Source organism: Anarrhichthys ocellatus, unplaced genomic scaffold (genome assembly GCF_004355925.1).
Source record: "Anarrhichthys ocellatus isolate YVR2014 unplaced genomic scaffold, GSC_Weel_1.0 scaffold43, whole genome shotgun sequence".
NCBI classification, from domain to species: domain Eukaryota; kingdom Metazoa; phylum Chordata; class Actinopteri; order Perciformes; family Anarhichadidae; genus Anarrhichthys; species Anarrhichthys ocellatus.
In genome coordinates this window covers 382,914-396,565 of record NW_022280073.1, presented here as the reverse complement: position 1 = coordinate 396,565, position 13,652 = coordinate 382,914, and the positions used below count along the sequence as shown (strand labels likewise).

At 45.3% G+C, this 13,652-nt stretch overlaps 1 protein-coding gene across 1 annotated transcript in view; it reads left to right on the top strand.

The window, feature by feature from the left end:
- LOC116395052 (dolichyl-diphosphooligosaccharide--protein glycosyltransferase subunit STT3B-like) overlaps positions 1–13,652 on the top strand; it is a 49,777-nt gene that overhangs the window by 32,802 nt on the left and 3,323 nt on the right. The window contains exons 5-15 of the mRNA XM_031868567.1: positions 896–995; positions 4,999–5,097; positions 5,746–5,892; positions 7,441–7,489; positions 8,294–8,448; positions 9,713–9,924; positions 10,448–10,635; positions 11,283–11,454; positions 12,436–12,609; positions 12,919–13,032; positions 13,150–13,359. Coding sequence (XP_031724427.1) covers positions 896–995; positions 4,999–5,097; positions 5,746–5,892; positions 7,441–7,489; positions 8,294–8,448; positions 9,713–9,924; positions 10,448–10,635; positions 11,283–11,454; positions 12,436–12,609; positions 12,919–13,032; positions 13,150–13,359 — 1,620 coding nt within the window. The remainder of the gene's footprint in view (positions 1–895; positions 996–4,998; positions 5,098–5,745; positions 5,893–7,440; positions 7,490–8,293; positions 8,449–9,712; positions 9,925–10,447; positions 10,636–11,282; positions 11,455–12,435; positions 12,610–12,918; positions 13,033–13,149; positions 13,360–13,652) is intronic.

The following is a 13,652-nucleotide window of genomic DNA, read 5'->3' as shown; positions in this document are numbered from 1 at the left end:
GTGTGTGTGTGTGTGTGTGTGTGTGTGTGTGTGTGTGTGTGTGTGTGCCTTTGAGGGACTGGGGACTGACAATATAATGTGAATAGCAGTCTTAACGCTGTAGCACATAATGATTTCACAGCTCTCGGGTCGGCTGTGCGGCTTTGCAGCCTCCTTGTTGCAACTCGTCTCATTATAGAAGTGTGTGCGTGTTGTTGTGAATAAGAGAGGGAACACAGCCACCCTTCAGTTCCCAGCCCACAGGGACTCGTGGGCCGGGCATAATACTGATTATGTACTGTGGCTGAAAGCACCGCACGGATTCAGCAGAGATCATAATCCCATTATGACAAGACGCAGTAAACTAACTGTGTGCGTGACTTTTGTCAGGTGAGCGTTTGCTTGTGTGTGCATGCCCTAGACTGTGTATAGAAGAAGGGGACATAGTCTTCGCGACGTCACACAATGGTTTGTGGCGTGAACAGAAGTGATAATATTTGAACGTTGGATTAATGCTGTTGCAAGGTAGCCGCGCCCAAAAGCATACTCGTCTTTATGGTCTGTTTGAGTCTAAATGGACGATAGTTTACTAAATGAACATCATGCTGTATTGAAGAAGACTTGAAACTAGAGATTGAGACCATAAACTCATGTTTACAATGTTTACTGAGGGAATAAATCAAGAGAGAAGTAGAGTCATTTTATCATAGACTTCTATACAATTAGAGGAGTCGCCCCCTGATGGCCACTAGAGACGATGCTAATTTTGAGACACTATCGCACTGGCTTCCCTCCTCAGAACCAGAGCCTCCTGGTGCATACCATATATTACAAATTGTTACACCCGTTCATTAAAGACAACTGTTGCTGTAGATCCAGCTAACTTGAAAATGCTCTCGTTTTCTTTGTCCCACAGGTGTCGGCTTGGGGCGGTTATGTGTTCATCATCAACCTTATTCCCCTTCATGTATTTGTCCTGCTTCTTATGCAGCGCTTCAGTTGGAGGGTCTACATAGGTGAGATGCAGTGCACACACACACACACACACACACCTTTTATATGGACATGAATTCAAGGACATAAACAGAAGACTTGAGGGGGGGGGGGGACAACAATTCTGCTCATTTGACATTCAGTGTAGCACATCCAGGATAAACAGCCAACTTAAAGGGCAGCAGCTCCACACACACACACACACACAACCACACACACACACTGTGCGTGCAGAGAAAAATACACACCGTCATGCAGGGTGCACTGACAACAGAGTAGCTTGTTATTCTTTGTCATGTATGCACTGTACATACACTTACTGGTAATGAATGTCAATATACCAGCCGCCGATGTGTTTGTAATGAGTCAGGTTTACACAAACCGCCCAGGGGAGGAAAAGAGAGGTGAAGGGATAGAAGTAAGAGCGATGGAGAGACGGAAATGCGGGAAGCAAAAAAAAGATTAAAGCTGTATTTCCTTCAAAGAGCTTGCCTCGTCGCACACTCTGAACTCGCCTTCACCGATCACAAATGTAGTCCTGGCCCAGGGCTCACCGCTCCCCACTGATGCTGCAACACCAAACTATTGTTTCAGATCCAAAACGATAACCGCACACGTGCTGTACCAGATCATAATAACGTGGAAATAACGACGCATCGAGGCAGTAAAAAGTCCACAACCGGGCGAGGTGAGGTTGGCAAGAAAGCTGTGAGATGTGGAAGCAAAGGACTGCTAGAACTTCGGTACAGAGGAGGAAGTCGAGCGAGGGAGGTGAGACGGGCGACCCCGTGGATTCTTCGTCCTCAAATAGGATTATTGGCGAAATGAATAATTTAGCATCGAGACGACTTTTCCCATCTCTCCCCCTGCCTCCTTTCTGAAGACCAGCACAGCGCACTCTGCCTATAGCGACACAGTAATTGAGTTAGTTCAAAGTTGTAATGGCTCACCGCTCTCCGTGATGCATACCTCGGCCTGTGATCCGGAGTCCGGTCCGTGACCCGCTGTCACACAACGGCCCTCTCTTGCTCAATCTTCCCCCGTCTAATAGAGCACAAATACCGTAATGAAATCCAACTGGAATTTCATTATCTCACCAGCAGCATAGAAAACATGGAATAGAAACTCCTCTGATGGATACGTCTGCTCTCTAATGGGCCTCAGCTCGGCTGCTGGTTCCCGGCACCAGCTCGGGTCGTCGCATCGTTCAGCGTCAAGATCACAGGTGCCATGTGCCGCCTGCTGGGACACTTTAACAGGGTGACTCGGGCTGGCAGTAGCAGGAGAAAAAGAATTAGATTAGATCTGATGAGTGGTTATTATTTTATTTTTGTTAAGTGTAGTTTGGATGTAACCGAACATGTAGACATCCTCAAAGCTACTGGCCATACGGCATAGGCCGGATTCCTCACAGTAACTTGAAGTAACTGCTTAAATTACACACATGACCAGTTCTGGATTATGCCAGGTTTTAGGCATCTTTAACTTTTTACCTACAAATCAAAGTGGAGTAGCCAGAAGGTGAATGACCATCAGCTGCTTTGGGGAGCTAGGGTAACAGTTTTATAGAAAAAAAAAAGTACTGTGATTTTTACAACCCAATGTGTGGCTGAAACTAGTCCTCAACTATGAAACTACACATTTGTAAAACATTGTAAAACGCTTTACAGAGATTTCAGCTGCAACTCCTTGATCAGCTGCAGCAATATCTAAGTGGCCTTCCCAAAGAAAATGCCTGTTATGTTCTCACAGAGTCACGGAGCTGAAGTGTTCATTCAGAGCAGAAGAAATGTCTAAAGTACCGGTGAAATGTAACCAAGTACATCCACTCAAGTACTGTGCTTAAAAATAATTCATATTTAATTCACTACAATTCAGAGGGACAAGATTGGCCAACTATAGGTTGCTTATTTTTCAGAAAAAGATTTACCCATAAAACCAATGAAAGGTTTCTAAAACATGATGATAGTTTGAATCGGCTCCACCTCGACCAATTACAATACTCGCTGCCACTGCAAATCTATCTGACACAGTGTCATCCTTTTCCAACCCTAACCCGCTCCAACAGCCCTAATAATGAAATAATGGAAAATAATGGAAGGAAATAAGTGATTGAGTCAGAAACAGAGGAACCTTGGATCTGCTGCTTTTAAATGTAAAAACCGGTCTGCTCTGTGGGGCTGAATTCTTTCTGAAGGACTGCGGGGTCTGGTTGGTGAGCAGAATATTTGAGATAAATATTTCCCACCCTCTGTTCCCTCCACACGTGTCAAGGCAATGAGATCAATATCGCTTGAAAGTCTGTGTCGTTCCAACAGAACAGCAGGCTGTTTTCAACAAGCACAAAGACATCCACCTTCTGGTGTAGCACCAATAATAATCACGTCTACTTGTGAAGAGAATTGAGGTTTGGTTCTATGCCCAGACAAAAATTGGGGAGGATTTTTTATTTATTTATTTTCCTCCACACACGATTCTCTTCAGTGAGTTTATCTAAAGCCCAGCTACGGATGAACAGCAAAGAGCGGAGTCTTGCTCTTATTTCAGAGTGACGAACACATCCTCCATCCCGTGGCTCAACGTGGATTGATAATTGCCTTTAATGTTCTGCTTTAACACATTAGTTATTTAAAGGTAACCTGTAACAGCAATTCACCGTCAAATTTAAGAAAAAAATCAGCTTGAGGCCCAAAAGCACTGAAAGCGTCTAGAGCGCAAATTTGAAGTAGACCCGTTGTTTTACATGGTTGAATATTCAGCGCGTGTAAAACAGCTTTTGACGCCTCTGCTCTGATTGTGGAGCGTCGAGGAGGACCCAGCAACCAAAGCCTTATTGTCTTTATCTTTGCAGCTGCAGCAGTTTAGAGACCGCTAAAGGAATAGATGGGTAAGGATTAATCCCCAGAGGACCATATCTTATGAACAACTCCAAAAGAGTGATACCTCTTCCATTTAGTGGATGTGACATATTTTTCTCGTAAGCCAATCGGAGCACACTGGGCTTTCCCGGGAGGGGGTCTTAAAGAGAAAGGCGCTAAAACGGAGCGTTTCAGACCAGAGTGAGTAGAGGTATATTCAGACAGACCGTAGGGTTAATAGTCATTAAAGCATGTGAACATGTTCTAGTAGGAACCCGTAAATGAGCTTGATAAGACCCCTTTAACGAAGCAGTGCAGACCTACAGACTGCTTCAAGTTGTTATGAACACCGTAAGTGCAGCGTGTAGACACACAGGTGGTCAGAGTCAATAAAAATATAGCAATGTTCTATTTATGTACGTCTCTTGCCTGTAATACGACTCTGCAGCTCGTCCGAGACAACTAACCTTGTTATGTCAGTGGCTGTGCTTGTCTGGAGGCCTTTGTTACTGGAGCCGTCTTTGTCTTCCTCCTTTGAAACAGTTTTCAGGTGTCGCAGCGAGCCCGTTATCTGGTTGTGCTGCTAACTATAAAGTGTGCAAATCGTTTGAACTCTGACGTTTGAAGTCTGAAGTCGGCTCTTAGACGGTCACGATTTAGGCTCAGAATGCATTTTGCTCCGTGTGTACTGCATCAAGGAATTTGTGAGGTTGTGTATGGGGGGAGGGGTCCTAGAATCACTGACACTGCATGTGTGCATTGTTCTCTTCCTTATTTCATCTTTTGTAGTGTGTGTGTGTCTGTCTGTCTGTCTGTCTGTCTATATATGTGTGTATGTATATATGTATGTGTATATGTGTATATATAAATTCATTCACTCACTCACTCATATGCCTGAGTGAATTTGAGGCAATACATGCTCTGCAGAAACATATTACTGTTGTGCAGTGCCTTTTGGGAGTATTTAGAAGAATTCATTTCTCACAGAGAATTTTAGAAAGCAACTTTTGACGTTGCGTTGCTGTACACGAAAGCTTCATGGAAAAAAAAACCCACCTGACATAAAAACATAGGCTCGATGCCTCGGATGGTCGATCTTTAGGCTCGGCTCGGGACGGTCCCATAAGTAAGTGGTGGCTTCTCTTTAACTGCTTCTTTCTCCCTCCAGCCTACAGCACCTTCTACATCATCGGCCTGGTCTTGTCCATGCAGATCCCCTTCGTAGGCTTTCAGCCAATCAGGACCAGTGAACACATGGCCGCAGCAGGTCAGTAACCTGTGGTCTGGGTGGAAAGTGCCAATGATTTGTGTTTTACTGCAGGCCTATGGACTAAATCTTAATTTATGGAGCCGAGTGCAAAAGCTACTTATAACCTGTACCACTCTCACACATGAAAGTATAGTATGGCCAGAGTGGACAGGAGGAACATTTCCAGCATCCAAAAACCCTTTCAATGCACACACGGGCATGTCGGTGTTGTTTTAAGACGTGAACCTGTCCCTTCTAGTAGCAATGCTTTTTTTAAATTGTCCAGTGGAGCTCGTATAGATATCCATATCAATCCATAAATGCAATGAGTTTGTGATGATGATGAGTTAATCCTGGACCGTTCATTCTCATTACATCAGTGCCCACGGCAGCTTGACAGTGCCAGTGTTGCTGTGGAGGACAATGATAGTGAAGTAGACATAAAGTCAAAGTGCCGACTCAGATATTGCCAGCAGAGAAGCCTTAAATCATGCAGACATGCACAATACCGAGACATCTATTGTTGTTAATACTCATTTCTTTATGAAACCTAATGGGTTCAAATGAGAAGCATGCTGAAAAGGGCTCTGATAGATAACTGATAACTATATTGACTGCTTGTACCATGATTATATTTCAAGTCGTCTTTGTGCCGTGTCTCTGCAGGGGTGTTTGTGCTGCTTCAGGTCTACGCCTTCCTGCAGTACCTGAAGGACAGACTGACCAAGCAGGAGTTCCAGACCCTGTTCTTCCTGGGAGTGTCTCTGGCTGCTGGAGTGGTGTTCCTCTCCGTCATCTATCTGACGTACACAGGTCGGTTCACGTCGTCTCCCAGAAAGTGAAGCAACCCCAGTTTTTGCTTTTTCCTATTTCGCTCCGTCCAGCGGTTCTCGATACAGAGCTGGATCTGCACACCACACCGTTGCTGTGCTCACAGTAAAGCTGACTGGTCCCCCGGTTCCACGTTCAATGGAGTCTGAGAATGTGCCGCGCAAACGTAATGACTAATATGGATTTACATTTTCAGTTTGTTGCAAAGGGAAGAAAGAAACAAAGCTGTGTACACAACAGCTTTACTCTGTGTTGTACATCATATTGTTGGTTTGATTCTTTTGCATTGACTGGTCCTACTTCAAAAACAACTGCTCGAGTCGCCTGTTTACATAGCGTTTTACATACAGGTGCAGTCCCCGTCCAAAACGTGCCTGTTCGGATGCTTGGCCCATTGGTTCCTGAGCAGCACACCTGCCGTGACATTGTTGCGTCACAAACCCAAGTTTGGCTACTCGTGGTCAGAAAACACCAGTGAAATACACTAAACACACAAATCATTTCCAGACGGGCATATTTGTCGCCGACTTTGACAAAACCAGAGCAGTCCGCTGCTGCTGCACGGAGGCTGTTTGCTCGTTTATTCAAAGTCTATTATTATTGAACGCGTTGCGTGCACCAAATTCGGACAGTGCACGTCCTCGTGCTCGGACGAACGGCTCTCGAGATATGTGAAGTACACGCACATGCACACAGACGGAGTTCTTTTAAAACCGAGTGAAGGGTTAAAAGAATGGCGTGTCAGACTAAGACTGAGGGGTTGCATATTAACAGTAACAGTTGTTCTGATTGTGCAGTTGGTTGAGAGTTAATGTTTTAAACAGACGTTGAACCATTCATAAAAAAGCTCTTTTTATAGAGATACAGTAATAGGCCTGCATTATACTGATGAGCTACAATCAATACCTAAACACCTGGGCACTGTAGTTTTGTTTTTTTTATCATAAGTTATCCTGCGGTTGTTGAATAAGTGTATTTCTGGGGACTATTTTCAGCGGTGGATTAATGAATATTTCAGGCAGCAGGATGATGTATGCGAGATTGAGTCGAGAGACTACAGTGTGTGTTCATGGTAATGAAGGAGCATGTCGGCCAGTGCAACAGTGTGGCTCACTGATGTGTTTTTAATAGTATGCGGACAACAAAGGAGCCCCATGTCACAGAGGAAGATGTATCATTCTTTGATACACACACACAAACACACACAGTGTGCTGACAGTAAGAACATCAGCAGGCTTATCCTTTTAAGAAGCCAACATCATACATGTATTATCCGTGTGTGTTATACGACCACCTGCTAGTGGTGATTCATCATTGCACACACCGAGCCACGCTGACAGCAGGTCGGCCGCCGGAGAGAGTTCATTACGGCTCATCACGTGCGTTAGAGAGTCGCCATGTGATCGATACATGCAGGAGGAATGTACACAGACCGCTGTGTGTGTGGGCCGGTTAGACGCCTGCTTGTTTAGATGGACTGTGAGTGTATTCTAACCGTATGGTTTCTGTGTGTGTGTGTTTCACCCTCAGGGTACATCGCTCCGTGGAGTGGGCGCTTCTACTCCCTCTGGGACACTGGGTAAGTCCTCCCAGCTGATGTCTTGTAGCTCTGCACTGGACACAGAGCCTTAGAGCAGAACTGATGATAATTAGATTTGAATCGTGCACGGTAGCACGTTTGCTTATAAATCTGTTGAACTGTACGAGACAGGAGGTGGGAGTGAGTTTCTTCAAAGATTTTTTCCAGCTTGTCTACTGGTTGATTTATTCCAACTTAAGTCCAACTTTTGACTTAGTCCACCCGTTTAATAAACACATGCTCGGGATAATGATTTAGAAAGCTGTGACCTATTTCTACCTTTAATTGTTTTAAAGACGAATCAAATGCATACCAAGTACACCAAGAGGACTGCACTAAATATTCTCATGGTCACGGAGTCCGTCAGCCCCGTCATAACATAATGAACTAGATTCTTGTAAAATGCTCCGTTCTCCCATTCCCTTACAGAAAAGTCCGACTGCAGCATCAGCTGTAAAACCCTAAAACTCTCACTGAGTGCATGTGAGCGTATATCTGTGTGTTGGGTGCACACGCCAGAGTATTTGTTTTTAAAGGGAGTTGCTGCAGTGCAGTAAACGTAATGAGGTGATAATCGGACCCAAGATAACGGGCATCGGCCAAACTACATTCCTCTCCCACTTTCAATGAGAGGGGTTCATTTTAGAGAGAGTGGAATACAACCAACATTATATTATTTATCTTAAAGATAAGGGTTGTTTTACACTAACGATACATTCACACAGCAATACTGTCGTTATAAAGACCTTTACCGTACTCTTTCTATGGCGTCTGACTTTTGTCTGTCTTCCACGTCATCCACAGCTATGCTAAGATCCACATACCCATCATAGCATCCGTCTCTGAGCACCAGCCCACCACCTGGGTGTCCTTCTTCTTCGACCTTCACATCCTCGTCTGCACCTTCCCAGCAGGCCTCTGGTTCTGCATTAAGAACATCAACGACGAGCGCGTCTTCGGTAAGAGCCGAGTCCTTTACATACAATCAGACTGTGACGCAGCATTGGAGGAGTGATGTATAAGGCGTCATTAGTTGAGTGTTTGATGGAGTTATTGTGGTGGAGATGGAGACAATAAACTTTAGAGTACCATCACTATCAATAACAGTGACATTGTAACGTTGTAAATCTTACTTTAATAACATTGCTGTATATTTTATATTTGATCATGGAAGTTCATTCTTGGCCTTGCAAACCGTACAGCAGATGGAACTTATTCCAAATATGGTAACTTCCGTTCACTGGTTGCAAAAAAAATATTGCGTCGGCGAAATCGCCGGCAGTCCACAACCCAATGGGTGACGTCACAATGACTACGTCCACTTCTTAAGTACAGTCTACGGCTTTAGCAACATGCCAGGCTGTCGTTTTAATGACTGCTAACAAAGGACTGGACTAACCTGCTGACCTGCTAGATGCTCCATCCCTCACTCTGGATATTAGCACGTGTTCAATAATCTTGATCCCAACATAATATCAAAGTTAATATGAACAGCTGGTAAAATAACAACGTGACAACATACATTGATTGCTGTGGTTATGAAATAAGTGTGTGTTAAACATCAGGCAGTGGAGAGAGTCCAGTTCTCAGGCTTCATCACACTAGTCCCCTGGTTAAGGCTGTCCCTTATAACGGGATATGTGCTTTATAACAGCACATCTTATATCATTTATTTTAGCATATTTTAAAAAAAAAGTTAAAAGGCCGCATTTGTGTGTATTGTTTGAGCTGTTTATTTTTATTTTATGAAAATGTTCCACTTTTAGTATCTATATTGCCCTCAAAAAGTCGTTCAGTTGAGTTGTGACAAAAAGTAGAAGTTGTTGGAAAATCACAATGATTTCCTGAAACAGTTTAAATGGAGCGTATGAGCATGGAATAACGAGCAGCAGCTATTTGAGCAGCAACTCCAACCCATCTGGGTCAGAGTTCTGATTAGGTGTACTCTTCTCTCTGCTGGTACATTTTCTGCTTTGAGCCTGCTTCCACATGCTACTGAGATCGACCCGAAGTGGCGGCATACACGGGGAAAAGGCATGCATGAATTTTAGGTTGCTGCCAGACAGCCGAGCAGGGAGTCAGTGTACCCGTAATACGACTCGACAGCATTAAATGAAAGTAAATTGAATAAGTCAAGTTGTATTTAAAATGAGGTCAAACTCTCCAAGAGCTTGGTTCGTAACATCCTAGTCTCTCTCTCTCTCTGCTTTTTCCTCGCACCAGTGGCCCTGTATGCCATCAGCGCCGTTTATTTTGCCGGCGTGATGGTGCGCCTGATGCTGACTCTGACCCCGGTGGTGTGCATGCTGTCGGCGGTGGCCTTCTCCAGCGTCTTCGAGCACTACCTTGGAGACGACATGAAGAGGCAGAGCCCGCCCGTCGAGGACAGCAGCGACGAGGACGACAGGAAGAACGCCGGCAACCTCTACGACAAGGTCGGCCTCCACCGGAACGCGTGCCATGTCCTGTTGTTTGAATGCGTTGCCGTACTGTAGATTGATGTTCGTGTTACAGAGGAAGACATGCTGCTGAAAGATGTTGTTGTTGTTTTGCTTTGGTTGTTCCACTACCTGATGCTCTTTGGTATCTCAGGATATCTATTGACCGGTCACTAGCAGAGCCGTATACGGTGTCTATGTCACTCCTCCTCAGTCCTAATGTGGTCACTTCCGCTCACTAGTTGCAAAAAAAAAAAAAAAAAAAAGATGGCGACGGCCACACTGTCAAACTCGAAGCTTCTAAACGGCAGTTCACAAGCCAATGGGTGACGTCAAGATGACTACGCCCACTTCTTATATACAGTCATTGGTTTTACCTGGACGCCATATAACAGCTACAGCAGTCTGACAATTATTATCATCTGCTGTGTCCTCGGCTCATTTCCACAGAGCCCCCCGTCTTAAGTGTTTAAGTAACCTTTACACATGGTGTCCCGTGGGCGTGTGCTTTGCTCCGCAGGCCGGTAAGGTGCGCAAACATGTGTCAGAGCAGGAGAAGGCCGAGGAGGGCCTGGGCCCCAACATCAAGTCCATAGTCACCATGCTGATGCTGATGCTGCTCATGATGTTTGCCGTCCACTGCACCTGGGTCACCAGCAACGCCTACTCCAGCCCCAGTGTGGTCCTGGCGTCATACAACAACGACGGGTGAGAATAATACTGTAGATATTTAGGTTTGGAGATATTAAATCATTTCTGCCTTCACTCTATTTCCGTGGTGTTTTTGTTTACTCTCACAGCAATGAAGAAGTGACATTGTAAAATTCAACAGTCGCATCTTTCCAGAAGCTGTGTTCCCAGTAACCCTCGCACCGTGTTCTCATCACTATTCATACTATCTACTGAAGACACCGTCTCTTGCAGTACCGCACAGATGGTTCTGCATCTTTCTCCCTGTTGCTTTAAACTATTTTGTTCACGCTGTAGCCGTCTGTCTTGATCTTTTGCAAACCTTCCCGTCACAGCTGATCCACACAGACACTCCTCTCAACAGACATCACAGGAAACACTGTAGCATCATGTAGTGAATATAATGATCTGTCTGCATATTGCTGGGGTGGTGGCAGAAATCTCAGAGATGGATATCATCAGACAATTTCACACAAAACAAACTCCCTGCTTGGATAGGTACTATTAGAGATCGGGTGAATGCATTTTTAGTTATTTTGGTGAACTGACCCTCTAAGGCACAGTGATACCGGTTTCACTTCAGTAAAATCATATCGCCAATGTACAAACACACTTCATTCTGATCTATCTACCCTCCTCTACCTACCCGTCCATAACTCCACCAGCTCCCGTAACATCCTGGACGACTTCAGGGAGGCCTACTACTGGCTGAGGCAGAACACGGACGAGCATGTCAGAGTGATGTCCTGGTGGGACTACGGCTACCAGATAGCGGGCATGGCGAACAGAACCACGCTGGTGGACAACAACACGTGGAACAACAGTCACATAGCGCTGGTGAGAGCCGCTGTGCCTTTTTTAATGCTACAAGCTTACATTTGATCTCTTTCATGATGACCTTTGATTAAAGGGGCACACAGGAGGATCAGTTTCAACCTGTGAGAACATGATTTGTTTTCATGTCAAAATGAGACGGTAAACAAAACGGTAAGTGTGTGTGCCAGACAGCTAAACATTGAGCTGAAACTCAAAGCTGTGTTAAGCCGAGAGGAAGTGCAGATTCAGCTGAGTAGGCGCGTCGCTAAGACCGACGCCTTCCACATGGTCACATCGTTATTTCACATTGTTGACCTGAAACATGTCATTCAGTCGGACCAGTATTGAATGAATGCGAAACTCGCAGGACAGATTTGATGACGATGTTGAGCCACGTGTGTTAAACAGTTTTTAACCGCTCAATAAGGGGGTCGATTCTATTTCCAACCATGTGCTTGTGCCCGGGGCAAATTTGGTCATAAATCAACAACGGTTCGTGCAAACTTCCTCAAACTTGTTTGATCTACTTTTGTCACGCTGTTGAAAACGGTAAACAAATGAAACAAGTGTGTGATTGATTGAGATATAACTTGGCAAAGATCCACATGCAAATCCATTACAGGCTTTCTTACCGCTGTTGACTTTGTCTCGCTCCATGATTACATAGTTTGACAGCTCCTGGCTGAGTGTTATTTCTATTTTTACATGCACTTGGTGGAACTCAAGAGTGTTGATTGATTGTATGCCTTTAGTGCATTGCACCACCAAGTGGACATAACGCTGCATCACTGCAGTGGGATGTCCAGTGATTTAATGCTGCTTACTGCTCTCAGAGAAGCAGACGTACTGAGATATCCTGACTCTTAGTCACTGATGTGGGTGAAGCTCTAAGACCTTCACTACACTGATCTCGTGTAAAATCAACGGAGTGGCCCTTTCAATATTCACCTAGTTTTATACGTGACCTCGTAAAACCCTTGTTGTTCTTGGTGTCCCTCTCAGGTGGGCAAAGCCATGTCATCCAACGAGACCACCGCCTATGACATCATGAGGTCGCTGGACGTCGACTACGTCCTCATCATCTTCGGCGGGGTGATCGGCTACTCGGGCGACGACATCAACAAGTTCCTGTGGATGGTGCGCATCGCTGAGGGGGAGCATCCCAGGGACATCAGGGTGAGAGAGGCGTCTCACACACACACAGACACACAGACTGTAACTCTGTTTTTAGTGGGTAACGTAGGAGAAAGAGAGCGCTCTGCAGCCGTTAAATATTTATCGCAGAGACGGTGGATGCCTGCTAAGTGGAATTCATATGAATGTTTGATCCTCTCTCTCCCCTCTGAGGGAGGGAAGTGCTGAGGGAAATCAAGGATCTGTGGGCCGAGTTGTTTGGGTGCGAAATCGAATAAAGATCACAGATCAAAATGTGTGTGTGTGTGAGGTCACTTATTTTTCTCTCTCTCTGTTGCCTCTCAACTCCAGGAGAGCGACTACTTTACACCACAGGGAGAGTTCAGAGTGGACAAAGCTGGCTCCCCGACGCTACTCAACTGCCTTATGTACAAAATGTCTTACTACCGCTTTGGAGAAATGCAGGTACGTCGCCGTCGCTAACGCGTATCTATCTGCACTGCAGCGTATACTTCTAGAAGTGACGCAATAATAGATCTCAAAAGACAAAATCAACTTCATCTGGTCTTTGTCTCTGTTCAGCTGGACTTCCGGACGCCGCCGGGCTTCGACCGGACGCGCAATGCCGAGATCGGCAACAAGGACATAAAGCTGAAGCACCTGGAGGAAGCCTTCACCTCGGAGCACTGGCTGGTCAGGATCTATAAGGTGAAAAAGCAGGAGAACAGGGACCGCGTGGAGCACAAGCTGCGGGGCGCCGACACCACCAAGCAGAAGTACACCTCCAAAAAGGTAACCGCCGGACCCAGTCCAGACTAACATAGAACACACTGAATCACATTTAACCTGAGGCCACAACAACCGTGTGCACTCAGTTATTCAGATAGGGCAAAATCCATTTTCATTTTCACCCGAGCCCTCCCAAAGGGTTTATTTGTTTACCTCGTGATCTGGTATGGAAGCCTCGCACCTTTTGTGTAACTTGATTGTAGACAAGAAACTACCGAGGTGAAGCTCGAATCCATCTTCAGACATGTTTTTATTTTCTGTATTGTTTGTGCTGCGGTGGAAAAGTCCTTTCTGCA